The 21907-nt window shown below is 37.6% G+C and overlaps 2 protein-coding genes across 2 annotated transcripts; both read right to left on the bottom strand.

The window, feature by feature from the left end:
- Positions 1–2498: 2498 nt before the first annotated feature.
- On the bottom strand, positions 2499–4462 carry LOC108364141 (uncharacterized). Its single transcript, XM_017617714.1, has 2 exons — positions 3435–4462; positions 2499–3361 (listed from the first exon to the last, which is right to left on the bottom strand). Exons 1-2 carry the CDS (start codon positions 4275–4277, stop codon positions 2504–2506), a joined length of 1701 nt encoding a protein of 566 aa, XP_017473203.1. The 5' UTR covers positions 4278–4462; the 3' UTR covers positions 2499–2503.
- A 6250-nt stretch (positions 4463–10712) lies between these two features.
- On the bottom strand, positions 10713–11630 carry LOC108364145 (uncharacterized). Its single transcript, XM_017617720.1, has one exon. The coding sequence runs from the start codon at positions 11628–11630 to the stop codon at positions 10713–10715; it is 918 nt and encodes a 305-aa protein (XP_017473209.1).
- Between the last annotated feature and the right edge of the window lie 10277 nt (positions 11631–21907).

Here is a 21907-nt window from a genome sequence, read left to right as displayed (position 1 = left end):
TTTTTTCGTTCAAAAATCGATTTTCATTAAAGATGGTAGAAAGCATTACGTTTTCTAAACGTATAAAGAATCGCTACTTAAGCGTGAAATTAAAGCATTTAATTTTTTGTGAACGAAGCAATGAACATATGAAGAGATCTCACCAAAATAGGTATAAGCGCAATTGCTTTAATTAGCTTAAAAGGATGCTTTACGCAAGATCTTAATATACATATCGTCGTTTAAAGTACAAAACCGCGTATCAACAAAATGCAAAACCGCGTATCAAGATAATGCAAAACCGCGTATGTGACGTTGCATAAATTATTTTCTAGAGAGTAAAGACACTTATATTTCAAAATGGTTCTCTTTTTTATAAAGCAATCGCATTTCTGGCTAGTATATTTCAGGACAAATGGATAAGGATTGAGCCAAGAGCTTGTGTGAGCAAATCCAATTTTCGGCAGCAAATGTCAGTTACGCGGTTTTGCAGAATGACGATACGCGGTTTTGTACTTTAAACGACGATATATATAAAGTAAATTATACTCTTTCTGTAGTTATCTCTTTCATATCACATATTTTCATTTGTTAATTTAAAAAGAAAGAAGATTTCAATGTAGTTTAAAAAACTAAATTTGATTTATTTAAGGAAACTTTTATGGATTTTACTGAAAAGACTTTAAATACACTCTAAAAAAATTTTGTTTATTTGCGCATATTGAGAGAAGTAACCAGTTTCCTCTTTTAATGTGTGCAAATTTGCATGCGGTGTAATAAAATTAATCATTGCCTGTTTACTTTTACATAACGAATTTGTCGGAAGAGCAAAATTACACATAAAATGTTTAAAATAAAGTAATGTTTATTATTAGTAGGAAATGTATTTGTAGTTTGAACATTTTTGCAATTTTAAACATTCTGTATATGTGTATTTATGTGTATATCTTAAAGATCTCAAGTTCAAAACAACTGAACAACCTATACGTATATTTATACAGATTCTTGTTGAAAAATAGATACTTTTCAGTAGAAGTTTTACTTGCTCTTTTTAGAGTGTACTTGCTATTTATTATATTTACTTTGCAAAATACTTATGCACAAAAAATGTACTTTATAAATTGAAATTACAAATGTTTGATTTTATGAACATGTATTCCAAGTCCTTAGGATGGGTTAAATTATGTATTTTTCATGAAAATGTTTGGTTTTCTTACAAATTATGAGATGTATATGTAAAAAAAGAAAATTGGATACATTTGGATACATTTTTGGCTTGGTCAGGGATACATTTTCTTGAGACGGCGCGGCAACACTGGTATCGGCACAAAATTGAGCATCGGCATCGGCCTTTTTTCGCCGATTCTTTGCCGATTCTTTGGAATTTCTTTTCAAATGTTCAGGTGAAGCGACAGCCAACATTAAAAAACATTTGCAGACAGCTCAAAAAAATTATTTTTTTATTGTTGAAGGTGTTTCACGTTTTTTCCATACAAAAGTATGTGCGACAATTTTCTTTTATATGGAGAACACTGCCAGCAAAAAAAATTGCCAAAAATTAACAGGATTTTATAGCAGCTTGAAACTTGCACTTCATTATACTAGAATGAATTGGTCTACAAAACTACATACCAAAATTCTGATTAAAACGTTTGAAATTTTGGTGAAAATAAGCAGAACTTTTCTAATTTTTGTGCAAAGTTTGAAATCTGGATTTATATAGTGTTTGTTGTATACCAGCTAGACTTTTATAAAACAATAATAATAAACATTAAATAAAAAAGACAAAATCGGTCAAAATATCGCAATTTTTTTATTTTGTGGACCACTATATGTGTGTACCTACATACCTAGCATATAAGTTCTTATGCATTGAGTGCAAAAGAGTGTATTTTAGTACAAAACGAAATGAAATTTTATGTTCCTAAATATTTTTAGCTTAGCACCATAAAAAGGTGTTTTATGTAATGTACACAAATGTGATATATGTACATATATTTTTACACATACATATGTATGTATGTATATTAGGGCGGGTCGATTTAAAAATCGCTCATTGCTCTGTGAAAATCGTATTCTAGGGATCAAAATAAGAAACGTTTCCGAAGGAACCATACCTCTAAAACGAATTCTGATGTCCCCCAATTTGGGTCGAACTTTTGGGTAGGGGCAAATTTTGAAAAATCCCACTTTGACCCATTTAGAGTGCTCCAATCGAGTCCAAATGTATGACCGACCCCCACTAACTTTGGACGGCCGATGCACCCATGCCAGTGGCACACCCCCTGGAACTCCCCTGGGGGGTTCCCCATACAATCATTTCAAAAAATCACCATTTTTGACCTTTACATGAAAAAATCAGCTAAATGGCTATGTTTTTTCTTTATTTTTATTTATTTATTTATAATATTTATTATTTATTTATAATAATATCTATTTTTTCTCTTAAGAAATTTATTTAGTCAGAACATATGTAAATGAAAAAATTAATTTAAGTGAGTTATAGAAAAGAAACTAAAAAAAATTATTGTTTGAAGTCTTTTTTACTTTCAAGTCTGGGCAATTTCGCATGGCTCTCTAATGTCGTCGCCATAACAGCCTCTACATTTTCCGGTATAACCCGTTTGGAAACGCTAGCTAGCAATTGAACATGTCGTTCCGTTCCTTGTATGTGTGATGGAATTTTTGGATCATTAAACGGTGGATCATCTTGATTTAAATATTCTTTCAATGTATCGTACGGAATGCTTCGCGTGAATGGTGGTTCAAATACGATATTTATATCATTCAAATTGATCATTTCCGTATAACTTGTGCAATTAAAGTTTATATCTGGTTTTTTATAAACTCTAAGTTCCATTGGCTCGTCAACATCGGTTCGATAGCGTAGAATTTTCTTGATGGCACAGTCGCGCTTTTCTTTGCTATCATCAAACAACATTGATAACAAGATATTTTCCGAATGCGCATAATATGAATTATCTTTAATTACTTGATTGACAATTTTGCGTAAACGAGGTTCTAGAAATCGTGACCAACCAATGAACTTGAAAAATAATGCACTGCCGTACACGACAGAGCTGTAATACTTGATATTGAAGTACATTGGCACATAACATTTAATTATAAATTCAACCAGAATTCTTAAATTTGCATCTGGATTTTCCGTTGTCACATATAATCGCAATAATCTAGCGGCCTTGGTGAGCCACCGAGAATGTACAATTTTCCCTGGTTTGATGTTAGCCAGATCCACCGGAACCACGCCGCTAGAAATTGCATGGGCCATGTCGTATAAGTACTTCGAATCGGTGGAAAATTCAATTTTTTCAGGAGCAGGGGGCATATTTTGCAACTCAATTTTCTGGAAGCCGTCCACCACCTGAAAATATATAATAATAAAATAATTAAAAATGGTTGACAATTATAATAAATGAGTGATAGCAATAACTTACCGGAAGAGTTTCACAAGTTTCGATTTGACGGCTCAGTTTTCCGGTTGCCGATCTTGGTCCAGTGCTGGTTGATTTATCCAAAGCTTCAAACAAATGCCGAAACGGAAGTTCGTTGAAGTGTAGAAGGCAAACGAACCAATGCAATGGTCTTTTTAACAGCAATTCGAATCGTCGTATAATTCCACCGTGTGGGCCAGTGTTTGTTGGCTCACCGTCAGTGCATATTCCAATTAATGCATCCAGTGATATATTTTTATCGTTGAAAAAACCATTTAATTTGGTTGTTTTGTATTCAGCGGTTTCATGTTCCAGTCTTACGTAACCAATCAATTCAGAATTGGGTTCTCTCAAAATAACAAGATGAGGTTCTTTTACCATCCTAGTATGATACTTCTCATCAATTTTATCTATCGTTAAAGTATCATCTTTTCTGCCATCGAATGAAAACGCTAACAAATTGGTATCATCTAACCGTTTGCGAAGCACTTCTTGTCTGCATTTCTCTTTTTCTCTGCGAACTTTCGATTTATCCATGATGAGAGGTTTCCCATGCTTATCTTTAATTTTAAAATCTTGCAAAAGAGCGGTTCCCAATGCTGATGCTACTCTGTCAGGCACACCAAATCTGTCACATACCAAGGCAAAGTTAAAACAATCGTATCTCTCTGTGTATTGTGAACTTGTGCTTCTATCCATATCTTCTTGAACCGGTGGCGGTGCGTATGTTGAATCATCGGGATCTTGGTATGTTGGCATTGATGACATAGACGTTGCTCCTTGCTCTTCAGTTTCCATCACAAATGCATCCATTGTTAGTCTTCTCTGATTATGTTGATCGTGCATGAACTCTTTGAGGCGTTCGGGAACCCAGCCGCATGCACATGGAGCTGCCTTCAAATCGCATTTACATGTTCCAATGTAAAAAATTGTTTCCAGAGATTTTACATACTCTGTAAATTGTTGGGTGTTGTTTCTTCTCTTGATTTGCTCTTGATACTTGTCAAGCAATTTATTCAATTTATTAAATACACTTTATTTCAGCATTATTTCCATACCAAGTTTTTCCCAAATTCCAATCAACTTATCTTGTACTTGAATAGTGAATGATTTATGGGAAAACTTTTTTTGTTCTGTTTTAGCACGTTCGCTTAAGTAAAAATAATATCTCAAGATATCCAGATGGGTTGGTAAATTAAGATCAGTTAAATCAGTAGACACACCAAAAACAGTAACATCATGCTTGGGTATATGACTCATTGGGTTTTCGATAGTTGTTGATGTAGTTGCTTCATCTTGCGGTGTAGAGGATGGTGGATTCATTGTAAACTTTTTGATTTGGAATGGTCACTTCACTTATTATTTTTTTTGAAATATTTTTTTATCTGAAATTAGCACTTCACACTTTGAGTTCTTCACAACGACTTAATGCATTCACAAAAACTGTTGCGTTATATATGGTCTACGAGACGAGGTAATAAGAATGAAATGGTAATTTCAATTCTACCTGCTGTGTCTTGTGGTGGCTTAAAAAAAACAACACAAGCAATTTTACGATCTGCAATTGTGTCACAGTGATACCTTCATTGTTTAAAAGGGTTGCGGTGCATTCCAGTGATACCTTAATTGTTAAAATGGTTGCAAAAAACGCGCATTTCTTAAGAAGGTGCCTTAAAATACCCACAAAAAGGGTTGTAAAAACAACCTTCATTTCTTAAGTAGGTGCTATAAAAAAACTACACAAGTAAGTTTACGACATGCAGCTGTGTCTTAAAAAACGCACACAAGCAATTTTCCGATTTGCAATTGTGTCACAGTGATACCTTCATTTTTTAAAACGGTTGAATAAAAAACCCACACAACTATGTTTACGACATGCAAATGCATCACAGTGATGCCTTGGTTTTAAAAGGGTTGTAAAAACGCTAATTTCTAATAATTTTTTTTAATTTCTTTTCTATTACTAAGTTAAATTCATTTTTTCATTTACATATGTTCTGACTAAATAAATTTCTAAAGAGAAAAATAAACTCCAAAAAGAAAAAACATAGGCATTTCGCTGATTTTTTCATGTAAAGTGCAAAACCGGCGATTTTTTGAAATGTTTGTATGGTGAACCCCCAGGGGGGTTCCAGGGGGTGTGCCACTGGCATCGGTGGGTCGGGCCTCCAAAGTTAGTGGGGGTCGGTCATACATTTGGACTCGATTGGAGCACTCTAAATGGGTCAAAGTGGGATTTTTCAAAATTTGCCCCTACCCAAAAGTTCGACCCAAATTGGGGGACATCAGAATTCGTTTTAGAGGTATGGTTCCTTCGGCAAAGTTTCTTATTTTGATCCCTAGAATATGATTTTCACAGAGCAATGGGCGATTTTTTTGCCTCCCCACAAATCGACCCGGCCTAATGTACATACATGTGTATGTTATGTTGCATAGCAAGCCAATTAATTCAATTATTTCTTTTCTCTTGTTTTTTTTTTTAACTGCGTGAAATGAACTGATTTTAACAATTAATACATTTATTTGTAATTTTTTATGGAATCGGCATCGGCATCGGCCGATTCTTTCCCCATAAGCCGATTAATCGGCATCGGCATCGGTACCTGAAAAAAAAATTGGAATCGGTCGGACTCTACTCCATATAAAAGAAAATTGTCGCACATACTTTTTTATGGAAAAAACGTGAAACACCTTCAACAAAAAAAAAATCATTTTTGTGAGCTGTCTGCAAATGTTTTTTAATGTTGGCTGTCGCTTCACCTGAACATTTGAAAAGAAATTCCAAAGAATCGGCGAAAAAAGGCCGATGCCGATGCTCAATTTTGTGCCGATACTAGCCGATGCCGATGCCGATTAATCGGTCGGACTCTACTTCGTATTGCTTAGTCACTACTTTAGGGATTTTTCTATAATTTCATAAGTAGAGTGTGTTTATACTATGCAGCCCTAATTCATGCTTGATGAATCAATGCTAAATACCTCAAATAAACGTCTTTTAGAAGAAAAAATTAGTTATATTATTTTATTACACTGTAAATGCACTCAAAACTTCAACATTAGAAAAGTAATTGAATACGAAAATATTTCTTAATACAGAAGGCTATGCAAAATCAATTATTTACAAAGTTATTATTTTTTTGAAGTGGGGAATAAATGTCTCGATATTTCTTCGTCCCAAAGAAGCAACATGGCATTGAGGAAAAATAGGCATTCAAGTTATATAATGGGATGAAATCACTACGGTTTTGCATGTCCCACCAACTTTTAAACTTCGTATTGCTTAGTCACTACTTTAGGGATTTTTCTATAATTTCATAACTAGAGTGTGTTTATACTATGCAGCCCTATTTAATTTCTTTTATTATATTATAAGTGCCTACTTTAGAGATTTTGAAACGTTTTATCGTGCCCCGCCCGTGACAATCACTTATACATTTTTTCTAATGGTGCCTAAAAATAAAAAAAAACAAGTTTAACGTTTCAAACCAATGTTTAATGCCACAAAACTTTGATGTTCAGGTTGACTAAACACCACTTTTGATGGGCTAAGCGATGTAGTAAAAAATCTCGCGTGGCTAACTCGAAAACAAGGTAAACATTACTATCATAGAGACGCCAGAGAATTCTATGATGAGGGTTGCTTAACAAGAATCCAAAAGTCAATACTAACAATTACCTCCAAATTTCCAATCTAGAAAATCTAGAAGTTCGCTTAACTTATAACTAATCAACTATAACTTTTTGTTTTTTATATACTTGCATTTATTTGTTGGATCTGCTCATTTTACATCTATTAAGCCTAACAACAAGTTTAAAAATCTTACGTCTAATTTTACAATAATGTAGCTCAAACCCTGGGGTTGAGCCCTGTTGGTTTAACGGCGCTCAATTAAAGGCTGGTAGATCTCTTCTTCGCAGGCGTGTTATATTTGTTGTGTTGCACAGGCCACTTGCCAGTGGATTTGGGTGGTTACACAGTTTTATTTTGTATTTTTCTCTGCTGTTGTCGATTACAGATTTAACCATCGGTATACCAAGGTCTCTATGTATATTTTCATTGCGGACATACCACGGTGCTCCCGTTAAGGCCCTTAGCGTTTTAGATTGGAATCTTTGGATCCTGTCAATGTTGGTTGCACAGGTCGTACCCCACAGTTGAATACCATACATCCATATAGGCTTAATCACTGTATTATATACAAGTACTTTATAATCTAGTTTCAGTTTTGATTTACTATTTATAAACCAGTTCACGCTAGCTGACTTTAGCTTCATTTGTGTAATCTTGGTTGATATGTGTTTGCGCCAAGTTAGTCTCCTATCCAAGTGTATTCCTAGATATGTCACCTCATTGGCTTGTGGGATATGGACATTATTTAATTTAATTGGGGGGCATACTTGCGTGAAAATGTTGTATGTTTACTCTTCTGTTCGTTGACTTTTATGCGCCAGTTTGCCAGCCATTCTTCTATGCGTAGTAAATGTTCCTCTAGTACTCTTGAAGCTCTGTTGGGACATTTATTACGACTTACTAAGGCGGTATCATCAGCGAAGGTGGATGTGAGTATATTCTTGCTAGTTGGAATATCTGAAGTGTAGATGATATACAGCATAGGCCTGAGTACACTACCTTGAGGAACGCCAGCCGTTAACGACATGTCTTCTGATGTGAAATTAGATACTTTAACAACAAATGTTCTGTTAGTTATGTATGATTCAAATATTTTGTGGAATTCCGGCGGCAACAATTTTTTAATTTTATATATAAGACCGTCGTGCCACACTTTGTCGAATGCTTGTGCCACATCGAGAAAAATTGCATAGCAGTACTCTCTGAGCTCAAATGCCCTTCCGATTTCATTTGTAAATCGATTAACTTGTTCAATTGTACCATGTTTTTCTCGGAAGCCAAATTGGTGTGCTGGTATTAAATTGCGTTCATGGAGAAAGGGAGATATCTTTGATAGGAGTACTTTTTCGAATACTTTGGAAAGACAGGCCAGTAAGCTTATTGGTCTGTATGAGGACGGCTGTGTTGCGTCTTTTCCAGGTTTGGCTATCATGATTATCTTCGACCTTTTCCATGATTTCGGAAAGTAACCGAATTTGAGGATAGCATTGAAAAGGTCAGAAAGAATTGCTAGTGCAACATTCGGTAGCTCTATTACCATTTTCGGAGTTATAAAATCAGCACCCAGCGATTTCTTTGGATTAAGCTGCTTTACTATAGCTTTTACTTCTAAAGAGTTCGTCTTGCTAGGTGTGTATAGCTCATTTGTATTTTTGGTTAGCCGTGGCAGCCTGAAGTTGTTCGTTGGACAGTTTGGCTGAAACACATTCTTTAAATTGTGTGAAAAACACTCGGCTCTCTCCTGCTCACTACGAGCCCAGGTTCCACATTGGTTCCTAATTGGCATTTCTGTAGCCACTGGTGGGGTTGAAGTATTTTAGCGAAAGCTTCTTAATGTACCTTTGCAAGTTGCGATCCTCTGCACGTTTGAGTGCTTGTTTCAGTTTTCTACTGGCAGCTTTATACAGTAGCTGTGAGGTTGGTGAGCGATGGCGCTGCCACTGTCTTCTTAGGCGCCGCTTTTCTGCTACAAGTTTTTGTATTTCGGTATTTGTGACTGATGTATGCTAGGTGGTACTTGGACTTGATTTGGTGTTGCCAGGCCAGCGGCAGTAGTAAAGATTTCTTTGAAATGTTAAACAAGGGAGTCTATATCACGCTCGCAGTTAAGTGAAGCATTTAATTTAAGGTGACTACTGATGTACTTTTTATATTTAAGCCAGTTGGTGTTATTTGAAGTTAGACGAGGCTCAATTTCGATATTTTGGGTATGTTCATATAGTTTTATTAATACAGGGGAGTGATCGGATGATAGTTCAGGTAGATTTTCTGCTGTTATGTTATTTCTGTATATGTTTATTGTAATTGCGAAATCTATTAGGTCTGGTATCTTCTTTATATCGGTAGGCCAGTAAGTAGGTTTACCAGGAGATGTGACCTCTAGTCTATTGTGCCTGTTTATAATGGTATTGTATAGCTGCCGCCCTTTTGGGTTAATAAGGCGTGATCCCCAGTACGTATGCTTTGCGTTGATGTCGCCTCCTGCCAGGAATCTATTACCCAGGCTATCAAAGAAATCTTTAAAGTCATTTTCAGAAATTAAAAATCGCGGTGGGCAATAAATAGCCGATAGATTCAAGTCTCGGTCGCGGCTTCGTAAGCATATGGTAGTTCCTTGCAGACAGGCTGTTGCTTTTGACTCTAGAATATTGTGCTTTAGACGATTTCTAATCAGCACCGCTTTGCCTCCATGAGCTTTACCATCTGGGTGATTTGTGGCATAGAATTTGTATCCAGGTATGGAGAAATTATATTTATTTGTTAAATGTGTCTCGGACAGTAGCATAACATCTATGTTGTATTCAGTGAGAAATTGACTGAGTTCTAATCTACGCTGGTTTACACCGTTAGCATTCCATAAGCAAATTTTCAATTCACTCATTTTTTATTCACTAAAATTTGCAACAATTGGTTTTGAGCCTTTATGAGGTCTTGAATCATATTTTGCATAGTAGACATGAATTGAGTCATACAATGAGTAAGATTCAATATCATTCCTTCTATGCCACAAGTAGGGGGGTTCGGCTGCATTTGCTCAGTATTATTCCTTTGAATATTTGCAAAAGAAACGTTGGGAACTCGCTGCGTATTGGCAAAAAAGGCTCCTGGTGTAGTGGTTGATGGCGTGAGGTGTTGGTATGTATAAGAGCTAGTTGGAGTGGTGGAAGAGCGTACGGCTGTGTTGCGCTGATTCATGCGAGACTTTAAGTCTTTGTATACAGGGCATCCCCTATAATTGGCGGTGTGGTTACCTCCGCAATTACTGCATTTCTTTACTGCCACATCATCTTTGATAGCCTTGCAAGAAGCGGAAGCGTGAAGGTCGCCACAGGCAACACACACTGGGCGCAAGGTGCAGTATGTTCTGGTGTGCCCAAATTCTTGACAATTTGTGCACTGTACGGGACCGTTTCGCTTGTGCGGCTCCTCCACTGTTATTCTTCGGTGTAGAAGGTATCGTAGATTGTAGATTGGGTGCACTGCGTTTATATTCATTGGCTTTGTTTCTGGCTTAAGTTCTACCTTAAACATAGGCTGAGCGATTTTTGCTCTGTTGATAATATTGACAACATTTTTAACAGAAAATCCTGCCTTCTCTAGAGCATGAGCAATATCAGCTATGGGTACACTTGATTCTATACCTTTTATTACTACTTGCAGTCCTTTGCTGATTTGAGCTGGTACGTATAGAAGTTTTTCTTATCTTCATTAAGGTGTTTGGTTACCAACCGGTAATTTTCTTCAGTTAGAATCTGAAGTTTTGTCTCTTTAATATTGCCCTTGGTAACTGATGTTACGTGGAACGTATTGTCTCCAAAAAGCTGAGTTAATTTATTCACGAGCTCACTACAGTTTTGCTCTCGTAAATAAATTGGGGGCAGTTTGGGTTTGGCTTTAGAAACTTCATTCGGCTCTTTGTCACATTCATTGTACAGAATCGCAAACTTATTTCCCAGTAGAGGGTTAATGTCAGTGGTTTTCGCTTTTGCAATTTTTGATGGGTTTGCAATTTTTTGCTGCTGTGGGCTTAATTTTCGTTTGACTTGTATATACCTATCAATACCAGTTTGAGTCAATGTACGGGTTGTTGGATTAAGTAGGTCAACTTGCACTGAGCTGCGCTGCTTGGCTTGGGCTGATGCCGAAATTTCCGTTTGTGCAGGTGTGGGTGAACTGCGTTGTGAAACCGCTGTCATTGCTGAAGTCGTGGTTGTAGTAGTTGTTGTGAGAGCTGCGCTCACCGTTGTTACTGTGCTTGTTGCTAAGCTAGTGCTTTGTTGTTGCGTTAGAACAACTTGGTCTACCAGAGACATTTGCGACTGTGCATGCCAAGGTGTTTGGGGGGAGGGAGAGAACGATTTATCGCGATCAGCATTGTTTGTGGGGGAAACGAACGAAAAGTAAGCATTTCGTCGATCAGCTGAATGCTTTTGGTCAGCTTCTGTTACGGCAAGGTTTATTTCATTGCACTTGGTGCTTGTTTCACTACTATTCGGTAAGCGCGGTGGGGCCGGAGCTGCTTTTCTTTTATTGTATGTTGGCGCATTTATTTGAATTTCTCGCGCCATTGCGAAAATTCTGAAAAAGTAATTTATAATTATAGGCAAATAAGCAGAAAGCTTATTTATGCCTAGTATTGTCTTTTCGCGTTTGTTCTGTTTTTTTTCTTTGCTTTACGTGAATTATTAATAATTTCTCGGCGGAGCGATTAAAAAACACGTCCGCACAGGTTGACAGTGAATCGACAAAAATAAAAATAAAAATTAACTAATAATCAATAATATAATTCAGACAGAAATGTTATGTAAATTCACAGCAGTGTCTTTTCTTTGTCTTACCCGTGACAGAAGAAAGAGCTCAGAATTTTCCCATATATTAGTGAACTAGGTGTAGCTTTATCGAAATGTAGAATTGCTTAGCCCTTTATACTTAAATTTAAGAAAGAAAAACTATTTTTGCTGTACAAATGTCCCACCCGTGACGATGGAATACCCCATTTTTAAAAAAATATTGATTATTAAAAGTTAAACATTCTAAAAATAGAATTATTAACAAAAACCAACAAAACCAACAACCACATGATCAAGTGTAAATTGCAGCGGAATAGCTGCGCTTGATTGTGTTGACTTAACAAATGCAAAAGTTGGAAAAAAGCAACGATAATTTACAAGGCGAACTTAGCACAGTGCGAAGGCAACTGGCTGAGTAGTGGGATCGTCGGTTTGAATCCTACTGAAAGAGTCTGATGAGGAAATGTGGTGATTTCCGAAATAGCTATCACTTCTAAAATTTTTTCAAATTATTATTGCTTTTCCACAATAAGTTTTTCATTAAAAACGGCCTCAAGCTCAATAAAAATTGTTGAATATAATTGTTATGAGGCCATAAAATGACAAAAACAAATAACCCTGCTGAAGTCTAGAAAAAAGAAGTCTGATGAGGAGATGTGGTGATCTCCGAAATAGTGCTATAACTTCTACCGCTTAGACTTTGTTGCTTTTTCAATTTTTCCTAATAAACAATCGTGGTACAAAGCTCAATAAAAAATATTAAAAATAAAATTTTAATAAGCCACAATAACATTGAAAAATACATAGTTTAGGAAGAGCCTGCCTGAAACTATACAAAAAAGCAAATAAGCAAATGGATGTATAGAATTGACAACAACAACCACGCTGTCGAGTTTAAATAGCGGCAAATCAGCTGCACTTGATAGTAGTTGGTTGAATAAGGAAAATGAATTAGCAACAAGAGTTTACGGAATGTACATAGCTCAGTGGTTAACGCTTCTGACTTTGAACATTGATTACGCAGGTTCGTTCCCTGCTGAAGTCTAGAAAAAAGAAGTCTGATGAGGAGATGTGGTGATCTCCGAAATAGTGCTATAACTTCTACCGCTTAGACTTTGTTGCTTTTTCAATTATTCTTAATAAACAATCGTGGTACAAAGCTCAATAAAAAATATTAAAAATAAAATTTTAATAAGCCACAATAACATTGACAAAAACAAATAACTTAAGGACGAGCACACCTAAAAGTTAAACATTATAAAAATAGAATTATTAACAAAAACCAACAACCACAGGATCAAGTGTAAATTTCAGCGGAATAGCTGCGCTTGATTGTGTTGGCTTAACAAATGAAAAAGTGGGAAAAAAAGCAACGATAATTTCCAAGGCGAACTTAGCACAGTGCGTAGGCAACTGGCTGAGTCAGTGGGATCGTCGGTTCGAATCCTACTGAAAGAAGTCTGATACGGAAATGTGGTGATTTCCGAAATAGCTATCACTTCTACCATTTCGTATGCGTATCTCAAAAANGTGCATAGGCAACTGGCTGAGTCAGTGGGATCGTCGGTTCGAATCCTACTGAAAGAAGTCTGATACGGAAATGTGGTGATTTCCGAAATAGCTATCACTTCTACCATTTCGTATGCGTATCTCAAAAACTACTTGACCGATCTCGACCAAATTTGATATACACATTGTACTTGGCCATCATGTTGGAAAAACTAAATAAACAAAATTATATCAATTTTATAATATAAATGTATGCATTTTTATAAATAAGTAATGAACTATATTAAAAGATTTAGTTTTTAAAAATGTTCACTATATTCAAACATTCTTTTGTTCTGATAAGCATAAAAAGAATAACATACATTTTTATTTAAAAAAGGTCGTTATTTCGTTTTTTTAGGTTTTCTCGAAGTGTGTACCTATTATATGTATGGATATACATAGTGAATAAAAGGCATTTGAATTACCTTTCCATCCATATCCACATTTTAAAACTCGGTTCAATAATTTTCGAAAAAATGCTTCTGAAAATATTAAAAGTTTCACTTTTGCCGCCCCTTTTAATTTGCAGCAAAAAAAAATTTTACCATCATGCCGCCAGTGGGCATTTACCATGTGACCACTTTTTCTTTTTTCCTAGCTCATTGGGCCCTATTTTTTACTTGTTTAAAAATCAAAGATATTTTTACTGACATTTTTCTGAATATTCTCTTTTTGTGCCATAGCGATGATAAAAATTAATTTCAACTTCTAAAAAAACATTGTTCGCTTATTTGCCCGCCCAAATATATATCACAGTTCAATTTAGATTGAAAAGTGTGCTCGAAAAAAATCTAAGGGCCGATTGTTCAAAGTCCGGTTAGCAGAAGTCGGAGGTAGAAGCTCCCGTTAAGCACAACGACTGCTTTATCGAACACATGTTACATGCATGATGGCGAATACGTCGATAGTGTTGTCGAAGTGATAATCAGACATTGAACAACCGGCCCTAAATTATTCCTATTCACTGCATTACCGGCACTTTCCAGTGCTTTATGATGTGGGTTCTGCGCAAAAATATTGTGGATGGCGTAGCCGGCATTATATGCACTAGAAATGTTGTATACCTTTGACAATAGAAGGGGGCTTCTCCGCTCCACACCACAAAATCATTGTACAAGAAACTAAACATTTCCCTATTTGATGATTCCCTCATCTTTATTAAAAAAAATACCAAAGTTATGCAGATATAGGGCTGTTTATCCACAAAAAAACTAAGAAACGCTTTCCAGCAGCAGATTCTAGTGATAGAGCCGTATGCATAAAAACTAAGCAATTACTTTTTCTTAAAATTGCGTACCTTTCACATCAATTTGCTTGAATAAATTGAGTAAAATATAAGAAGCATTTTCTTAGGTTTTATGAATACGGTCCAATTTGTGATAATTATCTGTAAAGAAACAAAGCTGCAGTGTATATTTTAAGTGTTTAATGGCAACACCATTCACAGCTGACACATTTTGATTTTGAATTAATCTGCAGCAAAACAAAATATAAAATATATATTTATATTGATATTTATTGTATTTCAGAATGTTTTACGACGAAAACCTGATTGAGCTAGTCATGGACAACGAAGTAATTTACAACAAGTTCTGTCCGGGCTACCGCTTGCCAGATAAAAAACGGGCGGCTGTTGCCCATTTCAAAAGTTTTGGGAGCAACAGGTTTGTGTTTATATCACAAGTAATTGTTCATAAAACTTATGTACTTAGGTTTTTTTAAATACTAACGTAGAGGGGAAATGTAAAAAGTGTTGGACTACATTGAAAGAGCGGTTTTACAAAGAATACAAAAGGCTAAACGCACCATCAGGAAGTGCAGCGGGGCATGTGGAAACGTGGGCATTGTTCGGCCAGCTAAGCTTTTTAAAGGAGCATAACCGGGTTATTTAAAATATGCAATAAATTAGTATTCATATAATCGAAATTTTCAGAGCTCGCTGCACTTTCAATGTTTTGGAAGAATCCCAGTCGTGGTCGACGTCCCCAGTGCCATATCCTAATAACAGCTTCGGTAATTATCTAGGTGGGCTTTCAACCCCCAAAATTTTGGAAAGGGGGTACTATTAGACGCGTCTGGCCCCCAGTAACAAGAATCCGAAAGCAGAAATTAACTTCTTTTACCTGATCAAAAGTTATTAACAAAAAACTTTTCCACTATAGCACTTTTTTTATTCACTTACTACACTCACACAAAAGCACAAAATGCCCATATTTCACTATACATACAACAACAATACTTCATTTTAGTCATATATGTCAAAATATCGCTAAATATATCACTAAAAACTTATATATTTTATTAATTAAAATGTAAACAATTGTGGTGTGCTCAACGATGTGCGGTATTGCCACTCAATCTGCATGGAATAAATATTGAATATGTTTACACGGAGTACAGACTGTTATGTGGGATAATTAATTGTGGAAATAACTAAACAGTTAAAAATTCTCAATATATATCGATATCGATAGGATATCGCTCGATTTTTTATTACAAATTTTCGCCTGAGGCGCTTTTTTCAATAAAAATCGATACTTCGATATTTAATGAAAATTAGTAATAAAAAATCGCGCGATATCCTATAGAATTCCAAATTCTGCATTGCATTATAAACCACATTCTTAAAGGCACGCGGAAATAGTTGGTAGGTGTAGACGTTGGGTAATTGTATTAATTCGAACATCAGCAGGTGAATTTTGCGTTGAGCACGCCAAAATTGTTTAAATTTTAATAAATAAAGTATATAAGTTTTTAGTGATATATTAAGCGATATTTTGACATATGAGGCTAAAATGAAGTATTGTTGTTGTATGTATGGTGAAATATGGCGATTTGTGCGTTTGTGTTTGTGGATTAAGTGAATAAAAAAGGTGCTATTGTGAAAAAGTTTTTGAAGTGAAACTTCTTAGGCGGCGGTATCTCAAAAATGGAGAGTGAAATTTTTAAAACAGAAAACATTACATGAGTGAGAAGGAAGATATGGGTAGTATAGGGAAGGGGAAAAAAGAAGTAAAGCGACGCATGACGGCTACGAGTACCTACATATGTATATATGTATGCTTTAATGCACGTATGTATGTATACATATATGTACNAACTTCTTAGGCGGCGGTATCTCAAAAATGGAGAGTGAAATTTTTAAAACAGAAAACANCAGTGTGACGTCACACAAAAGTTATTCTCAAAAATCCTCTCTGATCGGCGCAATCTTGTATTCTATCATTCTTGCGTTTTGGCATTTCTCTCTCGCAATTGCACCAAGATGACGTCATGCAAAAATTACGCTCAAAAATCCTCTCTCATTGGCGCAATCTTGTATTCTATCATTCTTGTATATATATGTATACATATATAAGTATGTATGAACGAACTCATTGCGCATTTCAGCTCTGCCACTACCAAGCAATATATGTATAAATGATGCAAGCGTGCTTCGCGTAACTACATCCATTCGTACATATGTACATATCAGGAGCGTTCCGTATCTCCCAGAAATAGTCAGAAAAAGTCCGAAGTAGTCAGATTTAGTCCAAAAAGCGTTTCTTAACTCGGAAATAACAGCAAAAATTAGAGAGCAACACAGAGTGAGAGTGACTCTCATTAGTCCGAAGTAGTCAGATTTAGTCAGAAGAATTTTTTCTGGCAAAATTCTGAAAAGTGTCAAACTCAACTGAATTTCAATTAACGGAAATTAAAGAATACGCAAAAAGTGAGAATAATTTAGAAAGTAAAATAGTGAATTCAAATTGGAAGGAGGCCAAAAATAATTGATATAGTAAGTGTTTATTGTGCTTGTGTGAATGTGTTTTGTATATACATTTCTATTCTTATTTGACGTTAGCTTTGTTGTTGCCATTCTTTGGACTAAAAATTTGGTTTTTTGCGTTCCTTTACTTTTCCTGTTATTCTCTTTTAGTGAGCGCATTTTGCTTACGCTCTGGCATTTTGACACTTTTCAGATTTTAGTCCAAAAAGATAAGGAATGAACCTATCATGATTCAATAATACAAGGTTCGATAAACTGACAGTTGTCTCTCTCGCACCGCTCCCTTAGCAGTGGCACCGTGTTGCTTCTTTGCAAATTTACATGGAAACAGTGTAGCTTTGGTGTGAAATAAAAGTATAAACTTTTGTGCCATATGTTTATTTGTATATGCATATGAAGCATATTTAACTGATGGAAACATAAGCATTGGATGTTTACATCAATCTCATAGTAGTCTTATTTTAATTTTGAGTCATTTTGCAGTTTTTATACGGCTAAATAGCATATAAATTACGTAATTCACGTAGATATATCAATATTACGTTCAACATTTCGTTTAAAATGCCAGATTTCCTGCAAATACATTAGAATTTACGAAAGGAATTTCACTACTAATTGCCTACTTTGCGTACTTTTCTACTACCATTTTCGAAACAAGGGATTGCATTCTTGCCCTTTCTCTGTCCTTCGTAAATGCAACCTTTTGTAAGGGAGTGTCAAACCGCAGCTGTCAATAATTATCTAACCTTGTATTATTGAATCATGTATACATATGTTTGTATGGATATTGTTACGATTATCCTTGAAACCTCGTCCAGATTTCCCAAATCATTCGGTTCGTATCGCTGGATTGTTAAATAAATGCTAACGATGACCAAATTGTAGTACAATTAACTTTATTGTACAACAAACACTTTACAATACTCCTTAAAGCAATTACAACGCTTTTCTTGTTAACACAATTAAACTTATAGCTTGCTTATTCGCAACTCACTTTACTTGTGGCTTGTTGGCTTGTAACTAACTCACTTCGCTGTGGCGGCGCCCTTATATACCTGCGCTCGCACTTATGGCAACTCTAGAACGTTCTGAAGTTTATCGCTCATTCTCTTTCTCTCGCTGTTCGCAGTGCTCATCCAACTTGACGTTTCCCTTTGTGGAACATTCTACGTCATTCCTCGAACATTCTGCCTATTTCTCGTTGTTCGCTTTGTGTTGCCGCAGTATTCGCCACACTGCCCACCACCTAAGTCTGATCGTCCCGATCAGACACACTTGCTGTGCCAAACGATGCAAGCCTTTCCAAGTGAACCACCTTCATCTTGTTTCTTGGTCTCCCAACGGATTCGATACACCACGTCATTCAGCCGTTTGACGACCTTATACGGACCTTCCCAGTTGCATTGTAGTTTTGGGGACAAACCTTTCTTCCGTTGTGGACTGTACAGCAACACTAAGTCTCCCTCTTGGAAACTCTCGGAGTTCAGTGCCTTGTCATACCTGGCCTTCATCTTGTCACTCATAATTTGAGTTCGCTGTCTCACAAGAGCATGTATCTCTCTCAGCTCCTCTTCCAGGATGTTGGACGTACCTCTCCCAATCCTCCTCGCATCGCCAGTTACTCCAAACTTCAGGTCACTAGGCAAACGGAGCTCACTGCCGAAGATTACCCTTGCAGTAGTTTTACCCGTTGTTTCATGCACTGCTGACCGGTATCCCATCAGGAACAAGGGTATGCGGACATCCCAATCTTTTTGATTCTTGTCCACGACCTTCCGCAAATGCTCTTCCAGGGTTCGGTTGAACCGTTCCACCATGCCATCTTTTTGGGGATGAAGAGCCGTTGTTCGAGTTTTCCGGATACCCAGTATCTGGCACATCTCTTGGAACACCGCCGATTCAAAATTTCTTCCCTGGTCAGAGTGCAACCCAATTGTAGGTGAATACCTCCGCTACTGTTTTAGCTTCCCGGTTTGGAATCGGGTATACCACCGGCCATTTGCTAAAGTAGTCCATAACCACAAGGACGTATTTATTTCCCTGTGCGCTTATAGGAAATGGACCGGCTACATCCATTGCAATCCGCTCGAAAGGTGCACCTGAGTTATATTGCTTCATCTGGCCATGACTTCTGGATTTCGGCCTTTTAGCTGCAATACACTCCGCGCAGTTAGCAATCCATTTTTCCTAGTGAGCTCGTGGAGGCTATCACNTACGCTAGCATAGGTGCAGTACATAGTCGTTCCTTCAGAGTCTGGAAAGCCTCCTCCTGCTCCTTGTTCCACTCGAAGGCTCTATTTTTCCTAGTGAGCTCGTGGAGGCTATTAGCAACGCTGGCGAAATTCGGAACAAATCGGCGGTAGTAGGTGCATAGCCCAAGAAAACTTCGTAGTTCGTGCAGGTTCCTAGGTCTTGGCCAATCCTTTACTGCTTCTATCTTTTCCTTCATGGTACAGACGCCCTCCGTTGTCGCCTAGTGTCCCAAGTAGTTCACGTCCTTCTTGAACAGTGAGCACTTTTTAGGACTTAGCTTCAGACCAGCGCCAGCTATCCTCTGGAAAACATCTTCCAAATTGTTCAGGTGTTCCTCAAAACTTCTACCCAATACGATAATGTCGTCTAGATACACAAAACATGTTGTCCAAAGCAGTTCTTTGAGCACATGGTCCATAAGTCGTTCAAAAGTGGCAGGAGCGTTGCATAATCCAAAGGGCATCACCGTGAATTGCCACAGACCGTCTCCAACGCTGAAAGCTGTCTTCTCCTTATCCTCGTCACTTACCTCCACTTGCCAATAACCGCTCTTAAGGTCGAGTGTTGAGAACCACTTTGTTCCAGTCAACGAGTCCAGAGTGTCATCGATCCTGGGAAGAGGATAGCTGTCCTTTTTCGTCACATCGTTTAGTTTCCGGTAGTCTACGCAGAACCGCATTTGACCATCCTTCTTCTTCACAAGTACTACCGGCGAACTCCATAGACTCGCTGATGGTTCAACCACACCACTCTCCCTCATTTCTTTAATTATTTGGCTAACAGTTTCACGTTTGGCAAGTGGAACACTCCGAGGAACTTGACGGATTGGCCTCGCATCGCCAGTATCAATGCGATGTTTCACAACGTTACTCCTGCCTGGTTTGCACCATCCTTGTCGAATATGTTGGAGTATCTGCGGAGAAGTTCCTTAGCCTTGTGCTGGTATTTTTCTTCCAACCCTTCCGTCCAAGCATTTATGTCTTCCGCAATGTCATTCTCGCCAATGGAATCGCTTTCACGTAACCTTTCGCAGTTGAAGATTGCCTCTACCTCTCGACATTGCCCAAGTACGGTTCCTCTTCGGAGTTTGATTGGTGATTTGAACTCATTGAGTACTCGAACTGGGATGAGTCCATCCTTTTGCGTCTTAGCCAAGGCTTTACCAATAAGTACGTTCGGTGTAGAATTTTGTGTTGCTTCAACAACCCACAATTTGTTTGGCCCACAATCTCCATCAATCTTCGCCCAAACAACTGCTTCTGACATCGGTGGAATCTGCTCGCTTTCCTCTAGGATCACTCGCTTGCTGCTGTACGGGCCATCATACCCAAACCTAAGGGGCACTTCCATGTTGTTATACGTCATAATCCTGTTCTTCATGTTGATCTGCATACCCTGATCAAGTAAGAAGTCTATTCCAATGATGACTTCATCAACAATATCCGCGACTGTGAACTTTTGTAACACCGTCACATTCCCTATTGCGACTTTGCAGGTGACCTCTCCTACAACTTGGGTGTCCTCAACCTTGCTCCAGGCCTTACCTCTTTAGTGACCAAATCAGATCGAATGATGGAATGTTAGTTAGCACTCGCTCATGTCCGTCCACATATCCACCAACAGTAACGTTGCTCGCTTTTCTGCCGATTTGCGAGACGGAGATTATGGGCCATGCGATTGCGGGAGCCAGCGCTCGCCCTTTACTGCTGGCTCGTTTTAGTTTAACGACTGATCGGAGCTGGACTCGTCATCCTCAGTCCTGCGTTTACGTACTGCTGAACTGTTTGACCTGTTGGAACCCGTCTTACATTCGCGTGTGGCCTGATTTTCCGCAACTAAAGCATTTCCTAGCACCATCCTTTCTCTCGGTTGCACCAGGAGTATTCTTTCCTGCCATTGACTTGAGTGTTTTCAGGATCTCGTTCATCACGTCAGGTGTCTCCACCTCTACTCGATGGACTTTGTAGGCTGGTCTACTTTGGAGCGCCGCCGTTTCACGTGTCTGAGCATACGAGACCGTTTCAGCAAATGTTGGCTTCGGATTTGCATACGTCTCGCGCTTGGTATACATGTCTCACATTGCGTTGAAGAACCTCTGGATCTTTACCTTTTCGAGGTGTTCACCAGATGCGTCTCCAATAGCTAAGTGAGCCAACCTCTCGATCTCTGAAGCGAATTTTTGTAGAGTTTCGTTGGACTTTTGGCAGCGGTTCTCTAGCTCCATTTGGTAGATCTGTCGCCTGTGCTGGCTACCATAGCGTCTTTCCACGGCCCCCATCAATGCATCTAATTGTTTCTTTCACAGTCATGAATAGTCTGCAAGATTTCCGCTGCAGGTCCTTTTAATGCAACGAACAGAGCAGCGGATTTATCCTCCATGCTCCAGTGATTTGCTGTAGCTGTCTTCTCGAACTGGAGCTTAAAGACCTGGAAAGGAATCGTGCCGTCAAAGGATGGAGTTTTTACCTTGGGACCGTTCGTC

The sequence above is a fragment of the Rhagoletis zephyria genome, unplaced genomic scaffold (assembly GCF_001687245.7).
Source record: "Rhagoletis zephyria isolate East Lansing unplaced genomic scaffold, Rhagoletis_zephyria_1.1 Rzeph_scaffold_01475, whole genome shotgun sequence".
Classification (NCBI taxonomy): Eukaryota; Metazoa; Arthropoda; class Insecta; order Diptera; family Tephritidae; genus Rhagoletis; species Rhagoletis zephyria.
The sequence above is the reverse complement of the archived record's forward strand: the minus strand, read 5'-3'. Positions and strand labels throughout refer to the sequence as shown.